Genomic DNA, 24,710 nt, shown 5'->3' on the forward strand with positions numbered 1-24,710 from the left:
GGTTACTTTTTTAGACCAAGCAGAGGGAAAAAAATATGGACTCACTCAATTCTGAGGAATAAATTATGGAATCACCCTGAAAATTTTCATCCCCAAAACTAACACCTGCATCAGATCAGATCTGCTCGTTAGTCTGCATCTAAAAAGGAGTGATCACACCTTGGAGAGCTGTTGCACCAAGTGGACTGACATGAATCATGGCTCCAACATGAAAGATGTCAATTGAAACAAAGGAGAGGATTATCAAACTCTTAAAAGAGGGTAAATCATCACGCAATGTTGCAAAAGATGTTGGTTGTTCACAGTCAGCTGTGTCTAAACTCTGGACCAAATACAAACAACATGGGAAGGTTGTTAAAGGCAAACATACTGGTAGACCAAGGAAGACATCAAAGAGTCAAGACAGAAAACTTAAAGCAATATGTCTCAAAAATCGAAAATGCACAACAAAACAAATGAACGAATGGGAGGAAACTAGAGTCAACGTCTGTGACCGAACTGTAAGAAACCGCCTAAAGGAAATGGGATTTACATACAGAAAAGCTAAACGAAAGCCATCATTAACACCTAAACAGAAAAAAACAAGGTTACAATGGGCTAAGGAAAAGCAATCGTGGACTGTGGATGACTGGATGAAAGTCATATTCAGTGATGAATCTCGAATCTGCATTGGGCAAGGTGATGATGCTGGAACTTTTGTTTGGTGCCGTTCCAATGAGATTTATAAAGATGACTGCCTGAAGAGAACATGTAAATTTCCACAGTCATTGATGATACGGGGCTGCATGTCAGGTAAAGGCACTGGGGAGATGGCTGTCATTACATCATCAATAAATGCACAAGTTTATGTTGATATTTTGGACACTTTTCTTATCCCATCAATTGAAAGGATGTTTGGGGATGATGAAATCATTTTTCAAGATGATAATGCATCTTGCCATAGAGCAAAAACTGTGAAAACATTCCTTGCAAAAAGACACATAGGGTCAATGTCATGGCTTGCAAATAGTCCGGATCTTAATCCAACTGAAAATCTTTGGTGGAAGTTGAAGAAAATGGTCCATGACAAGGCTCCAACCTGCAAAGCTGATCTGGCAACAGCAATCAGAGAAAGTTGGAGCCAGATTGATGAAGAGTACTGTTTGTCACTCATTAAGTCCATGCCTCAGAGACTGCAAGCTGTTATAAAAGCCAGAGGTGGTACAACAAAATACTAGTGATGTGTTGGAGCGTTCTTTTGTTTTTCATGATTCCATAATTTTTTCCTCAGAATTGAGTGATTCCATATTTTTTTCCCTCTGCTTGGTCTAAAAAAGTAATCGTTAGTGACTGCCACAATTTTTTTTTCCTGATTTCTTATAGTGTTTCTTAAAGCCAGAAAGTTGCCATTTGAAATGACTTTAGTTTTGTGTCATGTCTGTGATCTGCTTTTTTTCTACAAAATTAAACAACTGAATGAACATCCTCCGAGGCCGGTGATTCCATAATTTTTGCCAGGGGTTGTATATTAGATTGTCCCAGACCAGAGACTTTTAAATCCTGCTTAAAAACCAATTTTAATTTCAATTTCAATTTATTTTCATTTATATAGCGCCAAATCACAACAGAGTTGCCTCAAGGCACTTCACACAAGTAAGATCTAACCTTACCAACCCCCAGAGCAACAGTGGTAAGGTAAAAACTCCCTCTGAGGAAGAAACCCACTTCTTTTTTTGTTTCATAAATGAGCAAATGCAAACTTGGTGTTTTATTGTTTTTACTGATTGCTGTCATTTTATTATTGTCATTGCCGTCATTATTATTTTTAATCTATTTGTTTATTTACTTATTATTGGGCATAAACTGGTCCCACTTCTGTACAGCACTTTGGTTGAGTGCTGTCATTTTAAATGTGCTCTAGAAATAAATTTTAGCTGAGTTGGGATTCCTTCAATCTTGTTTAGTCTCCCAGTTCCTGCCACTGAAAAACATCCCCACAACATGATGCTGCCATCACCATGCTTCACTGTAGAGATGGTATTGGCAAGGTTTATGAGTGGTGCCTGGCTTCCTCCAAACATGAGTTCAATCTTTGTCTCATCAGACCAAAGAATTTTGCTTCTCATGGTCTAAGAGTCTGACAGGACTGAGCGGAGGTGAGGCACAGACAGAGGCTAGACACAAATGCAGGCTCACAACAGGACGTATGATTAAAGGATGGTTTAATTCAGGCCTGGGTTCAGTAACAGAAAGGCAGTCCGCGGAGCAAAAGTACTAGGCAGGGACAAGACAGAGGACATGGTCAAAAACAAGCAGGGTCAGTACACGAGCAAACAGAGTTATCAGGGCTGAGGCAAAAAGCAGGATCCGGTACACAGAGCAGAATCAAAAAACACGGCTTGGCAAAAACAGAACAAGACAGAGTGCTGGTAAGTGAGTGAACTCAACAAATGAGCATGGAGGAAGTGAACTGAAGCAGTTTAAATAAGAACAGGTGGTAATCGGATAATGAGGTGCACATGGCGGAGGACGGGCCTGGAAGGGGGCGTGGTCAGGTGTAAACTAAGCGGTAAAAGAGATGCAGAAAGGCGGTGACAAATGAGGCACGGCCAACAGTGATGAGAAAGTGCACGTGCAGAAAGAGAGTGCAGTGATCAGAAGAAGACTGTGATAAAAATGAAGCTGGGTGTGAACACGTGAGACTGAGATGAGTGCAGACACAGAGCAGACGAGGACAGGATGAGACAGACAGGTGAGCAGTGAAGAGAATTACAGACAAGACAACTAAAGACCATACAAAGAAAACATGAACAGGAATCTAAACTTGAACAGGATTTAAAAGCAAACCAGAAGATGATAAACAGAATAATAGGAAATTAAACATTGACAAAACTAAGCCGGAACAGACAGACAAAACTATAAGAAAAACAGAAACTAAGTGATAACAAAACCTGGCATAACAGTACTACATAACAGAAATGAGAACAGCAAAAAATAGGCAAACAATAACTAAATGATAAACCATGAAAACACAGACTGATAGAACAAAACTAGAACGGAACTGGAACATGGCTGAAGAATAAAAGTAACAAAGAAAGAAAGTGCCAAAGCAAAAATAGAACATAGAATAAACACATGATGAAAATAGCAATTAATAAAACAAGGCTGGGGCAGAAGAAGCAGAGCCAAATAAAGAGGGAAAATAAGGACTGAAGCCTGGAACTGGGCGGGGCATGACAGAGTCCTTCAAGTGCCTTTTATCAAACTCCAGACGGGCTGTCATGTGCCTTTTACTAATGAGTGGCTTCCATCTGACTGCTCTACCATAAATGGACTGCATTTATTTAGCGCTTTTACATCTGCATCAGACGCTCTACACAGTGCTTTACACATCAATGTCTCACATTCACCCTGATGTCAGGTCGCTGCCATGCAAGGCGCCCACTACAGACTGGGAGCAACTAGGGGATTAAGGACATTGCCCAAGGGCCCTTAGTGATTTTCCAGTCAGGCTGGGATTTGAACCAAGGACCCTCTGGTCTCATTCCCAACCCTTAACCACTAGACCATCACCTACCCATAGAGGCCTGATTGGTGGATTGCTGCAGAGATGGTTGTCTTTCTGGAAGGTTCTCCTCTCTCCACAGAGGAATGCTGGAGCTCTGACAGAGTGACCATCGGGTTCTTGGTCAACTCCCTGACTAAGGCTCTTTTACCCACGATTGCTCAGGTTAGACAGGCAGCCAACTCTAGGAAGAGTCCTGGTGGATGTGAACTTCTTCTATTTACAGATGATAGAGGCCACTGTGCTCACTGGAACCTTCAAAGCAACAGAAATGTTTCTGTACCCTTCCCCACATTTGTGCCTTGAGACAATCCTGTCGCAGAGGTCTACAGACAATTCCTTTGACGTCATGCTTGGTTTGTGCTCTGACATTCACAGTCAACTGTGGGACCTTATATGTAGACGGATGTGTGCCTTTCCAAATCGTGTCCAATCAACTGAATTTACCCCAGGTGGACTCCAATTAGAAACATTTCTAGGATTATCAGTGGAAACAGGATGCACCTGAGCTCAATTTTGAGATTCATAGCAAAGGCTGTGAATATTTACTGTGTACATGTGAGTTCTTAGTTTTTTGCAAAAATCCCATAATTTTTTTTCATATTGTCATTATGGGGTATTGTGTGTAGAATTTTTGAGAAAAAAGAATTTCATCCATTTTGGAATAAGGCTGTAACAAAAGAAAATGTGGAAAAAGTGCAGCGCTGTGAATCTTCATCAGTTTTAGTAATGTAATTCTCAGTGACTCACAAACTGAAGACATTCAACCGAAGGATTGAAGCCATTGATGATGCAGAACTTAAAATAAATTTACTTTGGGTCATAAGAATAAATCAAAAAATGAAATGCCAGCACAGCTTTCAGCCTTCAATTTATTTGGTGTTCTGACAGTAAAACAAACAATCTCTCTCTCTCTCTCTCTCTCTCTCTCTCTCTCTCTCTCTCTCTCTCTCTCTCTCTCTCTCTCTCTCTCTCTGTACACAATCCAGTGTACATTGGCCTATAGTCAGGCAGTGGCAGCAGAGCAAGCAGCTCCTCCTACACTAAGATATCCTTGACCAACTCCTGTAAGTACCCTTAGGGGATCCCAAGGCATTCCCAAGCCAGTTGCGAAATATAATCTCTCCAGCATGTCCTAGGTCTTCCCTGGGTAGAAAGTACCTAGTTGGACATTCCCTGAGGATCTCCCTCGGGAGACGATCAGGTGGCATCCTTGCCAGGTGCCCGAACCACCTCAGCTGGCTCCTTTTGATGCGAAGAAGCAGCGGCTCTACTCCAAGTCCCTCCTGGATAGTCAAGCTTCTCACCCTGTCCACCAGTGTAAGGTCAGATACCCAACGGAGGAATCTCATTTCTGCCGCTTCTATCTGCGATCGTATTCTTTCAGTTCTTACCCAAAGCTCATGACCATAGGTGAGGATAGGAGCGTAAATCGACTGGTATATTGAGAGCCTCGCCTTCCTGCTCAGTTCCTTCTTCACCACAACGGTCTGGTACAGTGCCCGTAAGACATCAATTTGTCTGTCAATCTCACACTCACGTTTACCCCCACAAGACCCAGAGATACTTAAACTCTTTCACTTGGGGCAGTAACTCTCCCCTGACCCAGAGGGTTTTCTGACAGAGGACTATGGTCTTGGAGGTGCTGATTCTCATCCCAGTTGCTTCACACTTGGCCTCAAACCTGCTCAGAGCACATTGGAGGCCAACGCCTGATGAAGTCAACAGGCCTACCGTGTAGCAGATAACCAAAACAATTGTGCAGTTTATGAGAAAAACATGAAATTTAGACCATAGTTAGTGCATACTATAAGGTTTATTTTCAGATGTGGAGGGAAGTTGGATTCAGCCTCTGAGGGCCATGCTAGGTCTAATCCAAGATAGCCACCAGTCTACCCTGTCTAATACTCAAATACACTTAATTTTGGCAGTGTAAAATATTTAAGCTATCATTTCCTGTTAAATATGGGGTGCCCATTCATTTGGGCATATTTTGAGATCACCATAACTCAAGGAAATGCTTGTAAGTCTATGTCTAAATTGCACTACGCAAACTCAGTGGCAATGATACAGCACTCCTTGGACATCGTCAAGGCAGCAGTTCAGGACCTGAACCATGGTCAGATGCCTGTCCTTGCTGCTGACCAACCATTGTATGAGCTTGCTAAGAACTTTGTGATCATGTTAGGTGGTCTATACATTGAAATGGCCAAATACAAGTTGCTGGGAAACTGGCTAGAAGACAATGGGTGAACAAATGCCCTCGTACATGCTGACTCTGCAAGTTCCGGAACAGCAAATTCCTTTGTACATGTTAGCCATGTCACCAAGATGTACTATGCACACCACGTCACAGCTGAAAGCTTCTAAACATTCTTCCAACAAGCTTACAGTGAAGATTGCACATCTGATGATACTGAAACCAGGAAACTGCACTTCACATAAACATCTAGAACTCTAGAGAACATTCCTGCATCCAGGCAGCACTAAAGCAGCACATCAAGTGCACTTGCTACCAGGCCAACTGTTGGACCCAGCTGTTGGTCATGGATCCAGAAATGCCGGAGCCAAATGACTAGGCGGGGGCAAAGGAAACAACTGGGTGGTAGCTTCTTTGGACTACTCTCTATGAAGTACCAAAATCCTGCCATGACTTGATCTACTGCCATTGCAAGAAAGGGTGCACTGGAAGCTGCAAATGTGCTGAAACTGCACTCAAGTGCGCTGCACTATGTGTCTGTTCTGAAGTCTGTTAGATGTTGATACTCAGAAATTGTGCACAATGCTAACTAAAAAATTTAATTTGACTTTGTACTAAATTAAAATTTACTGGACCTTAATCAGGGTGGACTGGTGGTCATCTTAGATTTGACCTGTTATGGTCCTCAGAAGACAAATCCAACTTCCCTTTGCATCTGAAAATAAATCTTATGATATGTATTAACTATGCTAGAAATGTCATGCTTTTCTCACAAAATGCACAACTGTGTACAATATGAGAGTCAATCTGCTGCACAACTACACAAAAAAGTATGGTGGGCATCCCAGGGTGGTAGTTATAGTCAGGCAGGGATCAGTTAAGGGTTACGCAGAGATCAAAATATAAACATCCTCCAATCATATTGAAACCACATTATTTGTGTGACCATAAAGGTATAGTCATTTGTATTTATGACTGAGTATTATGGGGTAAAAACAACAACAACAACAAATTACAAACATCAATTTCAAGTTATACATATGTTAAAAGTTAAAGTTGACCAAATTTAACTTTTAACAAATGTACAATTTTGTTAAAACACGATGCAAATTATTGGTTGAGCTAATCGGGTTTTAAAAGTGAATAGTTTGCACCATCTGTCCCTCTAAGTTATCACATTATGGGGTAACATATGTCAAGAATCCACTGGGCGTCAACCTTGTTCGACCTTTATTTTGGAGACTAAGCACTCAACACAGTCAAAACAATTCTATTTTTTAATCCTATTAGTTCAACCAATAATTTGCATCACTTTTTATCACAACTGGAACACCTTTATCTTTTGACCCCTGTACAAACTGAAATTGACCCCTTTGCCACAATTTTTTGCTGTTTTTACATTATAACTCCATAACATTCAGTCATAGATAGTCCAAATTATACCTTTTTGGAAAATTTATGATCAGACAACTAATGTAGTAGCTATACTTTTCAATATGAATGGAGGATGTTTACATTTTGACCCTGTGTAACCCTAAATTGACCACTACCTGACTAGAGCTACCACCCTAGGATGGTCATCATACATTTTTGTGTACACCATAGTATACTGAGCAGTGTTGCCACAGTTACTTTGAAAAAGTAATCCAATTACTGATTACTGATTCCTCCTTGAAAAAGTAACTTAGTTACTTTACTGATTACTCAATTGTAAAAGTAACTAAGTTAGATTACTAGTTACTTTTTTAGTTACTTTCCCAGCTGTCGACAACAACCCTCTGCCACCTCAACATGACAATGATACCTGTTTTGCCAAAACTCACTTTATAGTCACCCTTTCTTGACTTCAATGAAAATAAATACTTGTTTTATAAAAAGTAAAATAAAGACCTCTTTCTTGACCTCATATTTAACTGTTGACAGCACTGTAACAGTAAAACTTGCAATTTCAAACCTACATTGTTTATAAATGTAACTATTAAATTCTAACATTTTTCTAACATTTAAATTCTCTCTAAACATTTTACTTGTCGAAATTATTATTATTTTAAGCAATATTAGTAGTTGTAGTAAAAAACGGCTTCAAAACTGGACCTTTAATCTAGGGGTGTTGTGGGGGGGGGCACATCCCTGCCCCACGCCCCCATCCCATCTGGATTCGCCCCTGCTTTGGCGTTTGAGCACAAAGAATGGATAACATTTATTTATGCAGAAAACATGACCAGATTTACAGGTAAGAAAGTTTTATTGCGTTTTCACATCATGTGGTCCTCAGAAAGAGAGTTTAGGTGCATTTGAGTGGAAAATAGTGTTAGTTGTTGACGCGTCGCGGAGGATCAGCTGTTTTTAACGAGACGATACGGAGGCTCAGCTCAGAATTCTAAATAAAGGAGGAAAAAAGTATAAAAATGTCTTTGTAAAGCTCAGTGCAGGTGTGCTGATCACCGCGCTTTAAGAGGTGAGGACGAGTCGAGCAGCTGCAAAAAACCGCGGATGAAAAGCTCACAGCTCACTTAAAGTGAGCAGTTCAGTCGAACCCCGACCTCCTGCCCACAGACCAAGTTTAATGCTGCTATCGACCCACAATGAAAAATAATAGTAACGCACAGTGACATGGAGAAGTAACTTTAATCTGATTACTGATTTGGAAAGATTAACGCGTTAGATTACTCGTTACTAAAAGAAGTGGTCAGATTAGAGTAACGCGTTTACCGGCATCACTGATACTGAGGCTGAATTATGTTTTTTTGCCACCTTAAGTAGGCACTTGGACATTCTTTCAAAGTTGTTTAAATGGCCTTCTGCTTGCAATCAGAAGAAAGGGCACCAAAATGCAACAAAATGACAGCTCATTTGTCAAAATCGGATAAATAACACCAGAGATATTGAGATTTGAAGGGGTCATTTTCGTGCCCTATTTTCTAAGCTTATTTACATTACAATAGAGGAAAAATTGTGTCAAATAATAGGAATTTCTGGCTGAAAGGAAAGGTAGATTATATCTCATTATATCTCATTGACACTTAATAGGTGTTCTGTGTCTTATGACCTGAGGGGAGCAGCAATGCACTGACCGTGCCTAGCTTGCCAACAACCAAGAAGAAGAAGAATCAGAGGGTATCACTTCAATACGTCATAGTTCCGCTCGACCAATCAGAAAGCAGTAACCATAAACCAGTGAGCCAGCCTGCCCAAAATATGCTCAACAAAATAAATCCCCAATCAATCCTTCATAATGAAGCAAAACTGAAATAAAATCCTCACGAAAATAACATTTTAAGATATCGATAAACTTATCTGAAGCATTTATCGGCTGAAAAATGTGCAGATGTTCATGTATAGAACAATTATTTTCCGGGCATAGCGAGTAGGACAACATATTTTCAGTGGGAGGTCGCTACCATGGCTACCGGCGGGGATCCAAAATATTAGTGCGGAGGCACAGATTCATATGATACTTCGCTAAAATGATGTTTATTACATAAACTAGACCAAGCAAAGGTATTTAATCACCAAGGAAGTCACGCAGGTGGTGAATTTAACATGGGAACTCCACGTTCGATTTGGAAATCAGGCACATTTCAGAAATCTGAATGGATTTTTACCAGACAAAGTGCGTAAGAATTCGCAGGTCTCCTACATCAAAATAGCGGCATTTCCGGTAGAATTCATGCAGAACCAGCCTCTCCAATCCGCATTTTGCGAACGATACGAACCGCGAGCTTGAAAATTTGATGACGTCATCACGCGAGGCTAAGTTGCTGGCTGACGCGGCTGATGTCCAAGTGCCTACCTTAAGTGTCACCAATTGGATCAAAAGTAGCTGTAGGACCATGGACCAATGAGTCAGTAATTCTAATCAAATTACATTTGTTCCGCGAGTCTGATTGGTTAATCATGTGAGATTTCAGACCACAAAATATTGAGTAGACGGTGGCAAAATATTCGACCGTTTCACATTTGATATATTACTCCACTCCCTGACCGCTTTGCTACGCAGGTGTCAATAATGGTGTTTTCAGCTGAGAGTGACAGAAACTAGTGTAGTGACAGCGATGCTGAAATGCGTGGATTCCCTGCTCCTTGCACCGCGCCTCTCCTTCCGCTGGCTGCTTGGGGTTGGGCCTTACATGTCACACCCTTTTAATGCACTTCACCAGCTCAGTACATGCACGCACATCATATTGGGTTTTAAGTAGCACATCATAGTAAAAAGAAAAAAAAAAGAAATGCTTGAATTTGATGGACTGACTGGATTGATTGATGGATTTACCATGGATTTAACTCAGTGTAGTTGACGAGATGGAGAAATCTGTGGGTCTGCTCACAGAATTTCCAGTTTGGCATGAAGACGCTGTTGCTACTGTAACCTTTGATGAGCCGACCACACCTTTTCACAACAATTCGCTGACCGAATTAATTTAATTTAATTAGCTTATAATGCGCCAAATCACAGCAAAAGCTGTCTCAATGCGCCTTACATTAAACAAGGCAACATAAAAATTAATAAATAATTTAAAAATAAATAAAAAAAATTCAAATACATAAATAAAAACAGAAGTAAAAGAATAAAACAGATAAAAATAAAAACTATTCATAAGAAAGAGAATAAAAATAGGTTTTCAGTCTTGACTTAAAAATGTCCACGGACTCCGAGTGCCTCACGGTCGCAGGAACACTGTTCCACAGGGTGGGTGCACGATACGAAAAGACTCTTTGACCTGCTGACTTCTTCTTCATCCTGGGAACACAGAGAAGGCCCGCATCCTGCGACCGCAAAGCCCGGGCCGGCACGTAGAGTTCCTTGCAGAAAAATAAACCATGCAAACGTTGGAATTGGATTAGAATGAGAATAACCCTGTTGTGTCTGATGATTTGCGAATGTTCATGCTGGATTACGGTCGCAAATATCCGTTTTACTGGCGATGCGTTAAAACTCAATTTGCAACCGTAAAATCCAGCATGAACAAATCATTAGACACAACAGGGTTATTCCCTAATTTAAAACAGCGTTTTTGTTACTAGTTTCCCTGATATTAACAACTGATAATTATTTAATTAAAATTGGTTGATTTTAACCACAGTTAAAAAAAAAAAGTTAAACAAAACTAGTGTGTTGCCCGTGGGGATCCACAGACTCTAGATTGGGTAGTGTTTATAAAATTGGTATCTGACATTTTTCAAGAGTGGTACTAAATTATGCAAAGTTTCTAGAATGATTTGGAATGTGTGCGAGTCTGGAATGTAATTATCAACGTTCATTGTTCACTGTTGTAATGTAATATCTATAATTTTTCCAAAAATATGAGCCCTATCAATGTTACATTTTGGTGGCATTCATCCTTGACCCCACACATACATGCACACAGAGGCCACTTGGCTTTTAATATATAGATGATATACCACCCCCTGCTGGAATCAATGTTCATTGTTCACTGTTGTTTGCTAATATCCCTAATTTCTCCAAAATCATCAACTATCAACTTTCAGTTTTTGCGGCATTCAGCCTTGACCCAAAATACATAAGCACACCAAACAGCAAATGTCACCTCTCCCCAGTTTGTCTGTGATTGAAGCCATACACACACATGCATGCACGCATACACAGAGGCCACTTGGCTTTTCATATATAGACAGTGCATTGTATATTTTTCCCTCACTTCCCGAGGAAAGCCTGGGTAAGTTTGGGAGCCACTGAGTTAATCACATTTGCTCGTACTGTATTACCTATTACGCCAATCACAAACTGTCACATAATGTGCAGCGTCTTCACACAGTTTGTGAAACCTACAGTATGTGTTAACCAAGACAGTCAGGGATCATGGTCATCTTCAACACAACCACTGAAAAAACAACACAAAGTTAAATGAACAGAAAAAAGCATAACTGGAACACAAGAAATGCAAGTTTGTGATACACACGTGAACCAGCAGGTACACACAAAAGAGACAAAACATAGCTGTATGTGTGACTTAGAAGGAGCTTAAACAGGGTGGAGGGTGAACAAGGCGAGTTACATTACACTAAGGAGTGCAGGGATTTCTCCGTTAAGTGGACAAGGAAATACAAATGTGGAGAGAGATAGAAATAATGGTGTGCATGATTGTCTTTGTTAGCTTTTTTTTTTTTTAAACAGCCTGGCTGTCAGGATGGAGATGGTGGAGATGATTTTCACAGCATAATATCAAGATAGAACATACTGGTGAAGACTAATCACAGCTCCATGTTATACGCCATTTCACATCACTGTCTTAACCAGCTTGACCCACCCATGTTGACAAATATGACTGATGGCATATTGTCACATAGTAGTGCCACTCATTTTTCAACTAAAGGTTCTGACCAACTAATACAGGGGTGTCAAAAACATTTAGTTGAACATCTCGTCTGCCTGCCTGTTTGGTTCTGCTCACTAATGAGGTGTTTCCATTATTATACAAATAATGAATGATTATGAAAGCAATGGTAAGAACATTTCATGAGGTGAAAGATGGAATGTTCCAGTCAATGAGGTGGAGCCAAGTTGAATGGAACATTCCATCTTTCACTGAATGAAATATTCTCTCCATTACACAAATGAAAAAACACTCATTATTTGTTTTATATAAAGCATAAAATAGATCCTTGTCATTTGATATTTTATTAATTTAAAAACGAGAAAAGGGACTTACATTTTGGTGTGCGTTGCTTGTCCTTTGAGGTCAAGAGGTTCCAAATACTCCTATACGAACTTTAAATAGCAGTCCAATCCAAAATTGTTCTCAGTCAACTTGCAAAAACAGTGAGATAGTTCAAAAACAATTCTGATGATGTAGTCCGTATGTGACGAGTTCTTCGTGTCAGACTGCTGTCTGCTCTCCTCAGGCCAATGAAAAATTGCAACAGAAATTTGTAGAGCTTTTCATCTGACAGTGCTTGTACTTTAGCTACAGATGCCTCCACATGGTTTATGGCATACTGATAATAACAATAAGCTTGTTCAAATTGCTGTCTGTCACCAAAACAAACCCCGCCATGTTTGATTTTAAGCCACTGCTAGTTTGAGTGTGCAATAGCACAAAACATATAGTACCAAAATTGCATGCTAAATAGAACCAAAATTGCACTGTAAATGGAACACAATGGCAAATGGTATGAATAATAAATGTCATGTGACATACAAACCATCAATCGAATGACAAGGATCTAGTAAGACGTTATATAAAAATAAATAATGTACTGATTCAAATTAATTTACTTTTTGTTGCATGAAGCAGAAGCAGCATCTTTCAAAAATAAATGTGACTTATAGGCTAATGCAACTGACATATGTTTTTCTCATCAAGACACGTTTTTGGACAGATGCTACTAATACTCTTGTTTGAAAAATAGTCTGGAAAATACCGTAAGTCTATGGTCCAGTGTGTGGCACAAACCAAAGGATGCTGAAATAGGTTAATGAACGGTTATTAATTCACTTTACTTTCTTACCTCTAGAGGTTCTGATTGTATCGTGTTTCTATGAATGGACATGAACGTTAGCTAGTTATTCCCTTAAATTGCAGTTTAGCTAACTAACATTAGCTAGCTATAGCTTACATTTGCCGTACCTAAAATTAGCTAAAAAATGTTAGATAAGGATCCCCTGATTGCCACTGTATAATTAACACTCTGCTGAACGTAATGCATAAATTGCCCATCTGACAGGGCTACATGGTTGTAATTTATAGCATGTCAGAATTTTTGTCAGTAACAACAACTACAACTGCCATGTTATGTCAAGTTGATGCATGGGTACGTTTTGGTGGTTTTGTGATAGCATCTTGCTAAATCATGAGTTTTTGTAATGACGTGAAGGGACAAAAGTGTCCGCAGTCTAGCCACATAAAGCTCAACAGATATCCCTCAGAAACCATTAAGGCACAGTCAGGAGCCTGCAGGAGCATCTCTACTTGAAAATCATTGTCCGTATTTCATAACTGTGAAAACACAAAGCGCTCTGTATTGAAAGAACATCTGGCACATATTCCCCCATGCAGCACAACCCGTGGCTGTGCCATGTCATGATGACGCCAGCGTCTCTGCACTTCATGACATCATACTAGCATTTTAACGTATTTGTGGTTTTATATTCTTGTTATGTTATTATTGTTGCTATTGTTATTTTAGGTCTAGATGAAGTGATGGTGGGACTGTGGTACAGTAATGGTATTGTGGCAATGTCATGACAGCATGATGGGGGCACTTTTCTTAGCCAAATGGACACAGACTGCCACAAACTGGAGTTGCTGGTGATACAGGTTATATATCTTGACAATTCTTACACGTGCCTTGTGATATTGGAACTCTTGCAGCCCCATAAGTGACATACGGCAGTCTGGATGCTCACGGATCAGAATAAGGTCATCTAATCGTGACATCGAAGCAGTCAAACCACTTAAAGAGTTGGCAGACTTGACAGACTTGTCTGTGTTTGAACACCAACTCACTTCTTTAATCACATTCACTAGAAAATGTCAGGAAGTCATTGTTGTGACCTGAATTCATGTCAGGCAGAAACTACAGAAAGCGGTTACGACAGGATCCACTTGAACTCATCGATAAATTCATTATTGCCCTTGACATGACACGCAGTGTGTTAGGACTGTGTGAAAGTCATGTCTTTAATAGAATCACTTTCAGTCTACTTGAACAGCTGTGAGGTACATGGAATGTGGAATTTTCCAGGCCTCTCCCTGCACTGTATTTATGACTGGAAAGATATGTGATCTTTAGAGTCTTTAAAGTTTTAGGCACATTTAACATCCACTGTAGCACTATACAAACGCACTGTCTCAAGGTGGTTATATTTGGAGCTGACTGTTGGAATATGGGAGGCGTCTGCAGCCTCAGCACCCTGTGGGAATGTTTGGCCTTTGGCCATGGTTGGAAGGGCATCAGGAAATTCCATTTGTTTGTACCAAACAACTAGCATGGCGAAACTCCGATGTACCCATCCACAAACTGCAACAGGCATATACATAGATAGCAGAGTGCCATTAGCCAAATGAGGATGTAGCATTTGTAGGTGAAGGTGTGCCTGACTGTGTTCATGCACCGAAAACCTCTCCAATGGAACACTTCACACAGCTAGCATCACAGTAGAACATTCTTCCACTGTTGCTGGACTACTTCAGTGCAAGCCACCCCAAGTAAATCTTTGAACTGCTTGCATAGTCTTCATGGTGCCAAATTATTCTCAGCACATGAATTAATTTGTGTTCTGTCCATTACCCCCAGTGGATAGAACTGTGATTGGTTACATTCTAATGGATCAGTTTAGCTGACCTGTCATTGCAAAACAGTGAGGGGTCAAATGTCAGATATGCATTTTCAGCCATTCATTCATTCTTTCATTTTCTGCCGCTCATCTAGGTCTGGGTCGTGGAGGCAGTAGACTTTTCTATCCTCAGCCAAGTCGTCTAATTCTTCTTGGGGGATTCTCATTCATTCCCAAACCAGCACTGAGATATAATTCCTTCCCTTTCCCTTCCTCCCAACTGGATGTGCCTGGAAGACCTCCCTAGGGAGGAGACCAGGGGGCATCCTCACTAAATGCCCAAACCATATCAGATGGCTCCTTTTGGTGCAAAAAAAAAACAGTGGCCCTACTCCAAGTCGCTCCCAGATATTCGAGCTTCTCACCACGTTTCCTGTCATATCCTGGAAAAATACTAATTTGGGCCAAAAATAAACGTAGGGTTGTCATGCAAGTTAAGGCTAATATTTGTCCTCTAGCCTCAGTAGTTACTGTGACACAGGTGATTTAATTTAGTTCAAAATGGGCATCTTCAGATTTAGAAAAATTGTTGGTGTAATGGAAACCTGGAGCTGCTGAGTAGCTTCAGGCTGAGACCTGGACTCTGATACTTAATTGTTGCTGAGCTATGAGTAGTGGGTAAATTTAGCTGTTTTTGAGTTTTACAATGGTAATCCCCCATTTTCTGACAGTGTTTTATTGTTGACTGCAGAAACGTATTGCAAATACTTTTTTGGCATAGTTAAGATGGTACGACCAGTGGTGCCAGAGCATAATATCTATGGAAACACACATATGGATAGATAGAGGGAACACAGTGCATAACGACAATTTATTTTATTTTTAGTAAGATTGGGTGAGTCTTGTCAGTACCTTATTCTGTTCAGTACCCAAGTCATGTCTACCACAAGTTATACTCATTAGTGTACTATGTGATTAAAAGAAAACAAGTTTCAAGGTATATTCACTAGGAATACCCCATTTAATAGGCATTTAAACATGATTTAACATGTTAAAATGAACACCTAGAAGTTACCAGGTACTAGCACAATTTGACAAATCGGGGTGAAATATTTGAACAGCTTGAAAATTTAACCCCGATTTCCAAACTTGTGCAGATGATGGCCGGAGCTACTTATACCAAGTTTGTTCAAGATTTACAAGGATGGATCAAGAAGTTATGATGATGCTTCCAAACGTGCCCTGATTTGCTATCCAAGATGAAACAGGACAGAACAGCGCTTTGTAGAATAGCCCTATAACGCACTACGTCAGAGCAATTATCAAAAATTAACTTCTGAATGCAAGATTCATTACTTCAGCTAAGCTGCTCTTAGACCTGGCTGAGTTTGGTGCCATAATAGGTACAGTTGCAGCTCTGTGCACTTCAGTTGATTTCCCCAAGCCTCTCTTGACTGGCCAAGTTCAGCGCAGTCCTCTTGAGAAAGCACACCACTCAGACAAAGTTGGGAAAAGTACTTTTTCCCCAGAACTTGAAGGACTCCCAGCCACCTCTGCCCTCGCTGGACTCAGGACTGCTCGGGAAAGGTACAGTGCAATGTGATGTAACTCCGGGCAAACTTGGTGTGCACTCTTTCTTGATATATCAAGATTATTCCCTCCATTCTTGCCATGAAAATGGGACACAGATCTGTGTCAAGCCTGCCCTGGGTTACTATGCTCTTGAAAATTATGAACATGTTCAAAACTAGGATGACTTTTACTGACCTTTCCCATTTTGTGCTGCTCTATGTGACAAGAGTTGCCAAGGCAGAGCTTATGGAGGGTCTGTGTTGAACTCAACCAAGTGCAAGAGCTGCTTTATTATCAATATCGAGGTTAAGTAAAGCTGCAGTCCATATTAAAAAAAAGATTGCATTCATAGATTTTCTTACAGCATTAGCTGCAGCTTTTTCCATCTATTGCATCACATCTGCACTTGAACATTCTGAAAAAATACCCAGCCTGGCTGAAGTACTGTAGGTCACTGTATACCTGTGAAAATGTATGTGCCGAAAACAATAATAAAGTAGTATTACTGTATGTTTCTTACTTCAATGGACAAAATCAGTACTTTGGTAATCTTATTATTATGTCCTGTATGTCCTACTGGCTTGAGACATGTCAATGGAGAAACCAAAGATGAATTTCCACTTTGTGGACAACTAAGTTTTCATAATCATAATCATAATCTTGGCTTTAACATGACTTTACACATGACACACCATTATAGCTAAGTCTTGTTCAAACACTCACACCAAACTGCATCCTTAAATCTTTGGGTTTATCACTGATACTGTAGGATGGCAACAGTGATAAGGAGACTAGTGTTTCTGGTCTTATCACACTTACAGTATTATCAGTGATGACTGCATACAGAAGATGATACAAGGATGTATTTCGTGCTGTTTGAACAAGAGCATTAGGTGGAGCTTAGAAAAGGGATGAGCAGCTACTAGCAGGATTGTAGGTTAACATGTGGAGGAAGGAGGCTTTAAGAAAGTGCATGCATCTAGGTAACCCCTGTCACCTTGTCTGCATCAACAGTTAATGTACCTAAATGCACATAGATGCAGTACTAACAATGTACTGCATGTACTGTGCAATGTGTAGCTCATAAAAGAAGGCCATAGTTTCTGAAAGTACTGTTTTGATTGTGGAAACAAGGAGCAGTTTATAACACAGACTAGACCTTGTGATTATGGAAGTCACAGCAGTTACAGCCAAAATAGCATTTTAAAATTTCAATTTATTGCAAAATGCTAAAAGAAATAATTACGAAATTAGTTGATGCAAACAAGGTACTGTAACAATATCTAAAAATGAAAAGTGTAACACTCTTAAAAAGGGTTATTCTGTTTCAGTTGGATTAGTTCATAGGCTTGTTAGGAAGATATGTATATTTTACAAAAAAAGCTGTTGTTTACCCTAGTAGTTATAACCTTAAGGCTTACTCTCGTCGGTGTCCTCACATCTGTAGAAATATAAAGGACTTTATTGTTTATCTGTGCTGCAGATAATTCGGATGTTGCATAAGAACCACTTTTCTCTTTACTTCATTTCTATGTGTTAAATCCTCCTTACTCATGTGTCTAACATATGCTAGCAACAGTATTACTCTTGTATTACTAGAAATGTAAATGCTGGCAATGCTGAGGATGTCTTATCTCAATAAACAATGCTTGGACTAGGATTAATATAAACACTTAAAATATAAGTAAGCAAAATCACATCATGCACAATACATAAGACCAAATGCTGTCATTCTGACTCAATGCCTAGGAACTGGCTGTCCAGGTAATGTTGACTCTTCAATAATACATCTGACATCAGATTTCAGACTATCCTAAGAGATCCTAAACCACTATCTATAAGACATGTTGCCTTGAGATCTGTGTTGGCAGTCTCTCTTCCTTTGGGCTTGTCATTGTAAAAAAAAAAGCAACATTAATTACTATAGATAATTAAAACATATTTAGTTTGCTGATGTCTCTGCCATGATATGAGGCAAATATACAGGATTTAATCATTTAATCTTATAATTTGTTGTGTGCATCATGTTAGCCAAAAATTTTGTTCACATTTCTCTTACCTGGCACCTGCTACAGGTGATTTCCTCCCAGCGTCAAATGATGCTCCAAGTGATTCCTCTCCAAGTGACCTAGTATCTTTATTTAGCTGCTGGAGTCTTGAGCTGAGCTCACCTATAACAGATGGTTTTCCTTCATCTACACCAAGCCCCAATCCAAGCCCTCCTAGATTGCCCAAACTCCCAATACCTAGTCCCACCCCTGGCCCACGGGGCTCCACAGGGTCCCCCCACAGCTTAGACCTGCGTTGGAAGAGGTAGCGTGGCTTGGTAGGAACAGGAGCTAGTCCAGTCACCGAGGCTGATCCAACTGAGGCCAGCCCAGCTCCTCCTGCTGCAGCAGCAGCCAGTGCGGCAGCCTGTTGTTGTGATAGCAGCTCACTGTCAGAGCTTTGCTTCAGCAGAGGGTCCCTGAAGGTGACGGAGCCTTTACTGCCTCCTATCTGGGACTTAAGTCGGGGTTTAGGAGGCACTGGCGGCTTGTCTAGCACAAAAGTCTGCCCATCGGCATAGGAGGTGTGTGTGGTGTGTGTGTCAGCAGGCTCGCCGCTTTCTGAGGACAGTGTGGACATGCTAGAAACCGTGGATACGGTGCTGGTGGTCTCAAGGTGGTGGTCTCGCTCTCTCTCACTGGAGCTCCGTGTGTCAGCCTCCTCCACACCTGAATCAGCTGCAGAGCAAGACTCGCCCACCGGTGGGGGCCCCAAAGGGTCAGAGGGCTTCCCTGAGACAGCTGCTGCACTGGGTGCAGGTGTGGGCTGAGGAGGCTGAGGCTGGGTGGGGGTAACACTTGGAGTTGTTAGAGTAGAGGGCATTTGGGGTGTAAGAGTTGTAGGGGTGGTGGGAGAGGGGGCAGGCTTAGTTGGAGATGTGTGTGTCACCTTTGCCTGTGCCAACAGCCCATTAGCAAACTCATCTGGTGGTGGGACAACTCCAATCTTGCGTAACTCCTCTCTCGTTTCTTCATCACTAGAGGACAACATTGCAGGGGGTAAGGTTACTGTGTATTGTTCTGCATCCTCCTCTGAGCTTCCCTTGCCCAGACTCTTCTCTTGGGCTGGGCTAGCAAGAGTCTGAGGCTGAGGCTGGGGTTGGGTTTGGGGCTGTGAAGGAACAGGACTGGGGGATTTAGCCCGTGGACTTGGAGATTTACTAGGCTCTAGGGCAGTTGGTGCAGGAGTCTGATCTAGTTCTGAACCTGGACCAGCATCCTGGCCATTACTGGTCGCATGAACCATGATAAGCCCTGCTGTCTTCTGCTGTGATGTGTCCACAATGCTGATCAACATACTTTTCTTGTCCTCTGTTCTCTTCTCCTCTTTCCTCTCCTCTACTCTTGCCTCCATCTCCTGCCGAAATGATAGAGGTGAGGATGATGTAGCCCACTGAGGTTTGGTGGGTTGAGGAACCAACATGGTTCCAGGAGATGATCCCACTCCATACCCAACTGCCTTAATGCTTTTAGGAGAGAGGGGTGGTGATGCAGTCCCTCCTTCGCCAAGCTGAGACTCTTTGGTCTGAGTATCAATGAATATTACGCTGTGACTTGTCCGATCCTGTTTAGTCCTGGGCTCAGGGCTGCCAGCTGGGGACTGGCTCTGGGAGGTCAGTGCCCTTTCTCTTGCAGCCAGCGCAAGAGCAAGTGGGGAGTTGGGGTCCAAGGGTTTTCCTGTGAGTGGATGGATAAAAGTGGTCCCACTTGGTGAAGGACTCAGGGCCAAGGCAGGGGGAGGCAGCTGGGCCAGCTCTCGGGTTAACATCCGTTCATCGACAGAATGAGATTGAGTCAAAGAGGGAGCCTCAGAGCTGGTGGTGGATGTCCCCTCCATGGTCCCAACAGAAAGGAAGACAGTAGATTTCCTCCGTTCTTCTAGGCGACGCTCACGATCCTTTACTGCGCCAGCAATGGCAGCGGCAAAAGGGCCCTTGCTGTGATAGATCATTTCTCCCTGGGCACGCATACGTTCTCGCTCTACCATCAGCTGCTGCTGCTGCTGGTAGTACTCTGCACGGCTGGTGTGTGTGTGCCCATGGGTATGTGGTTGTCGTCCTGAGGGTGAGCTTTCTCTGGAGTGGGCAGCAGCTAAGGCCAAACTAGCTTTTTCTTGTGCATCTTCAACCTGTGGAAAGAAAAGTAAAATGTTAAACTACCTCGCTTTTAGCTTCAAGCAGTAGTTCCCAACTCTGGTTCTCGGGGACCCCCTGACATGCATGCTTTCCATCATACCTTGCTCTGCTAAAACCTCATTAGCTTATTCAGTTGTCTGCTAGCTCTTGATTAGCACAACACACATGAATGAGCTAGTTAGCATTTGGCAGAGAAGGGAGAGACTGAAAATATGCAGGTCATTGGGTCCCTGAGGACCAGGGTTGGAACCAGTGGTTTAGAAGAGCACTGTTACCTCAAAGACAAACTAATATGTTCAAAAAGCCATCAGTAACATCTAACTTACCTGTAGTTGTTTCACCAGGGGACTTTTTTTCCTCTGGGGCTTGGTAGGTGTGAATAGTCCAATGCTAAATTGCCCGACATTGGCATAAGGGTTGTCAATAACCCGTCCCTTCCTTTTGATTCGCTCAGGTGGTGTAGCAGCAGAAGGACGAGGAATTTCTGTAGGCTCTACAGGTAGATGGGAGGAGTCGTGGAGGAGTATCATGGAGCGGGCTTTCTTCTGCCTTTCAAGTTGCGTGGCTTGCCGTTGAGAGGCTTCGTAAGGCAGGTCCAAGGAGGAGGGCTTGAAACTGGAGCGTCCTCCAGGTTCTTGGCCCTGACTCTGAGTTCTAGATGGTGGGGGAGGAGGACAGAAGGCTGGTGGAGGTCCTGTGTCTAGGTAGTAGGGAGGAGGAGGGGGTGCCATCTGTGGAGGTGGTGGGATGGAATGGGGCTGTGAGTGGTCTCGAAGGCTATCTGTCATAGAGGAACTGCGGGGGAAGCGGTGCTCGCCTGCGAGAGCTGAAAGGCGGTCCTCCTCAGTGGCACCTGACAAGAGAGGAAAGACCACAAATTATTTGTTGTCAACAAGATAAAGGACAATTTTCTACAAGCTTAGCAGATCCAAATACACATCACACACATGACTTATATGTTTTACAAAGATGGCTACAAACTTCATCGTACGTCATCTGATTAGCAGAAAAGATGAAAACCTTCATTTGTTTTGACAACCAAAAGCATGGTGGTGATGTGTGTGTGGCCAACAAATTTCATAACATTTGGAATCAGATAATTTGTCAGCTGTGCCAGTCTTCCATATTGATTGACCAGAGGTACTCGTACGCAGAGCACAATACCCCCCCACCCCCACCCCCAGTTGCACTTTATTTCTATTATTGTTTCTGCAAATACACAAGACAACACTGAAAAAGGTTAATTCACAACAACTATCTTGCTGAAATAATCTACTGGTATTTGCATGTAAGCCGTTCCATGATGACAGCCTGCTTTGTCTGACCTACAATATTAGTGGATAAAACAAGCATTTACTTGGTGACACCTCTTTTCTTGTCCAGGTCAGACACTGCTTGTACGATACTGCATGGATGAGATATGCAGTGACCTTAATGAATCAGGGTTTTCAAGCCTAGCTTGGTTATATCTTAAATAAAAAACACCTTAACTACAAAGGACTTAATTCTAGAGTAATTTAATGAGTGCACTTGAAAGGAAGAGAAAAAAAAACTCCATAATACAGTGATGACTGCATTTCATGTCTCCATCTGGTTTTGAAACAGGTTATATTTTTGCATCTACTGTAATCAAGGTCAGGTCTGGGAGCATGCACTAGTGCCGTGCAATGCCTCACCCACTACACCACAGAATCGCCTCAGGTCCTGGATAGCAGCCACTCAGAGACTGTTTCATCCTCACATGTAACCATCTATCTACCACAGCCAGGTGAAACATCGGCATCTGCTTGGCATTTTTCAGCCTCTGGGGTCCGCCAGACGTGCAATGGATCATACCCAGAGAAATGTGCCACTAGACCAAAATGTCATAGCTGAATGATACAACTGAAGTGAGAGTCCTCATCTGAGTAGCCAAGGAAGGATCCTTCGAAGAGACCAAGCACCAAATTCCTGTGGTCACCACCTCATGTTAGTGCTTAGCGTTTAATTCTCACATCCAAGACAGGAAGTAGCAGGACCCTTCTCCTGCAAAGATATCGGCATCACCAAACACCTCTGTCCGGTGGCCTCATGACTCCATAAGCTCTTCCCAGGTGTCTCTTGATCTCAAGTGCAGAGGACCCAGAAACATGAATGTCACTGCCGAGACAAGTGAATATGTCTGCAAGTTCAACATTTTCAATATATAGAGATACACTTGTTTTACTTTAAACTTTTGACTTTATATATCACTCCAGTATGAGTCATGGCAGGCTCAAGAACATGTATAATTTTTAATATTCCAGCAGCTATTTGCTGCTCCTTTTCCTATTATCCAAGATAAAGGAGGTGACACAAAACAGCACTGTAGACCTATGACAGGAACCATGACAGCAAGACATACCAACAACGACAGTGCCCGTGACAACAACACAATGCCAACAAGGACAGTGAGGAGAGAGAGAGGGGGAAAAGAACATGCAGACAACAAGCAGACTACAAATCATGGCCAACCTAAGTAGGAAGCCAGGATGACAGTTGCAAACTGAGAAATATGCAGCATTTCAGATGAATTATTGTGTATATTGAGAAAACATTGAATGTACATGCTGGGTAAGCGCTGAATCTATCTATCAGATGTGAAAGATAAAGACAGATGTGTGATTAAGTGAATGGTGGTGAGGACTTGCATCCGTGTCATGGCCCCTGAAGTGATACATAGCCCCAGGGCCACGCAGACACAGCAACCTCCACAGAGCAACCCGCCCCCGTGGTGCAAGATGTGCATTGGCAGGACCATTACCCCATGCTGGCAGTGGCAAGAAGCAACCATGAGGGACCATAGAGCAGCCTTCTCACAAAATAGTTTAACAGTGTCCCCAAATCTACAAAATTGCTGGCACTAGGATGACTTGGAGGTGCTTCTGTGTCTCCATTTGTGGCCCCCCCAAAAAAGGAATAATTTACTGGAGAAACTCAAGCGATGTCCAGATATCAACCGGTTCAAATATTTATACAAAGAAATGGTATATTCTAGATATGTATTAGATGAATGTGGTTGAGTTGTGTTACATGTAGATACTGTTATACTGGAACCTTTTTTTTCTTTTTTTTTTTTTTTTTGGGAGCTGTCTGGAGAAATATTTGACTTCTTTTATCTGTAGCTATGTGCTGCTGTTGTTCAGATTGTGTTTGGATATAAACATCTATGATCAGCCATATAAGCCTGGTTTGATTTGACTTTATACAAGGGTGTAGGTGTTGATAAGTGTTGCTTCTGCCTACGCCTTTAGGCACCATGTATTTTGTTTATTTTCTTATATTTCTTTTTGCCTTTGACTATTCTGTTATGAGTTTGGTTGTTTGTATACAAGTGAATTTCTGTTATGCATGGCTGTCTAATAAATTCAAATTCAATTAAATTCAAATTCACAGCAGTGATGCTGATGAGACACAGGACACACAAACCCTAGCAGCAACCCTGGGCAATGTTCAAAACCACACAAAGACTGCAGGCCAATGCCTGGGACTGCCCACTAGGACAACAGCTGACAATAACGTCCATGTACCACTGCACCCTCCATGTCGAGTTATCCTGCACCAGGGAGGTGGGGAAGAACTGCCCCACCACAGCTGCCATTCCCACCATTCCAGCCCCTTGGGAGGTGGTCCACACTGCCCAGAGGGGGCCCTGGACAGCTCAGCAGGACACCACTCCCAACCTACCTTGCAACCCCACACACCCCTCAGGACCATAGTGCAACAGCAGCACCATTGCACAGCACCCCATCGCGGCTCCACACCCACAAAGCAGGTCCGTGCCCAGAGGGATGCCTGGGGGAGCTTGAGGGCAACCGCCAAAGACCCTCAAGCTTACACCAGAGAGCCTTTAGTCAGACCGTGGGCACCCCCAGGGCCCTAGCCATGGGTTGGATTCAAGGCCCCTCTGCCTCCACTGGACAGGGTCCCCACACCCCCACCAGCCACTCTCCCC

General features: G+C 42.1%; 1 protein-coding gene across 6 annotated transcripts in view; it reads right to left on the bottom strand.

The window, feature by feature from the left end:
• shank3a (SH3 and multiple ankyrin repeat domains 3a) overlaps positions 1–24,710 on the bottom strand; it is a 624,660-nt gene that overhangs the window by 16,949 nt on the left and 583,001 nt on the right. For 4 of the 6 annotated variants that reach the window (XM_034176660.1, XM_034176659.1, XM_034176663.1 and 1 more), the window contains 2 exons: positions 21,064–21,590; positions 18,614–20,730 (listed from right to left, as the gene is read on the bottom strand). In XM_034176660.1, coding sequence (XP_034032551.1) covers positions 18,614–20,730; positions 21,064–21,590 — 2,644 coding nt within the window. Of the gene's footprint in view, positions 1–17,948; positions 17,996–18,613; positions 20,731–21,063; positions 21,591–24,710 lie in introns of all 6 variants that reach the window. The other 2 variants (XR_004562245.1, XM_034176662.1) reach the window with 1 other exon arrangement.

The sequence above is a fragment of the Thalassophryne amazonica genome, chromosome 8, assembly GCF_902500255.1.
Source record: "Thalassophryne amazonica chromosome 8, fThaAma1.1, whole genome shotgun sequence".
Lineage (NCBI taxonomy): Eukaryota > Metazoa > Chordata > Actinopteri > Batrachoidiformes > Batrachoididae > Thalassophryne > Thalassophryne amazonica.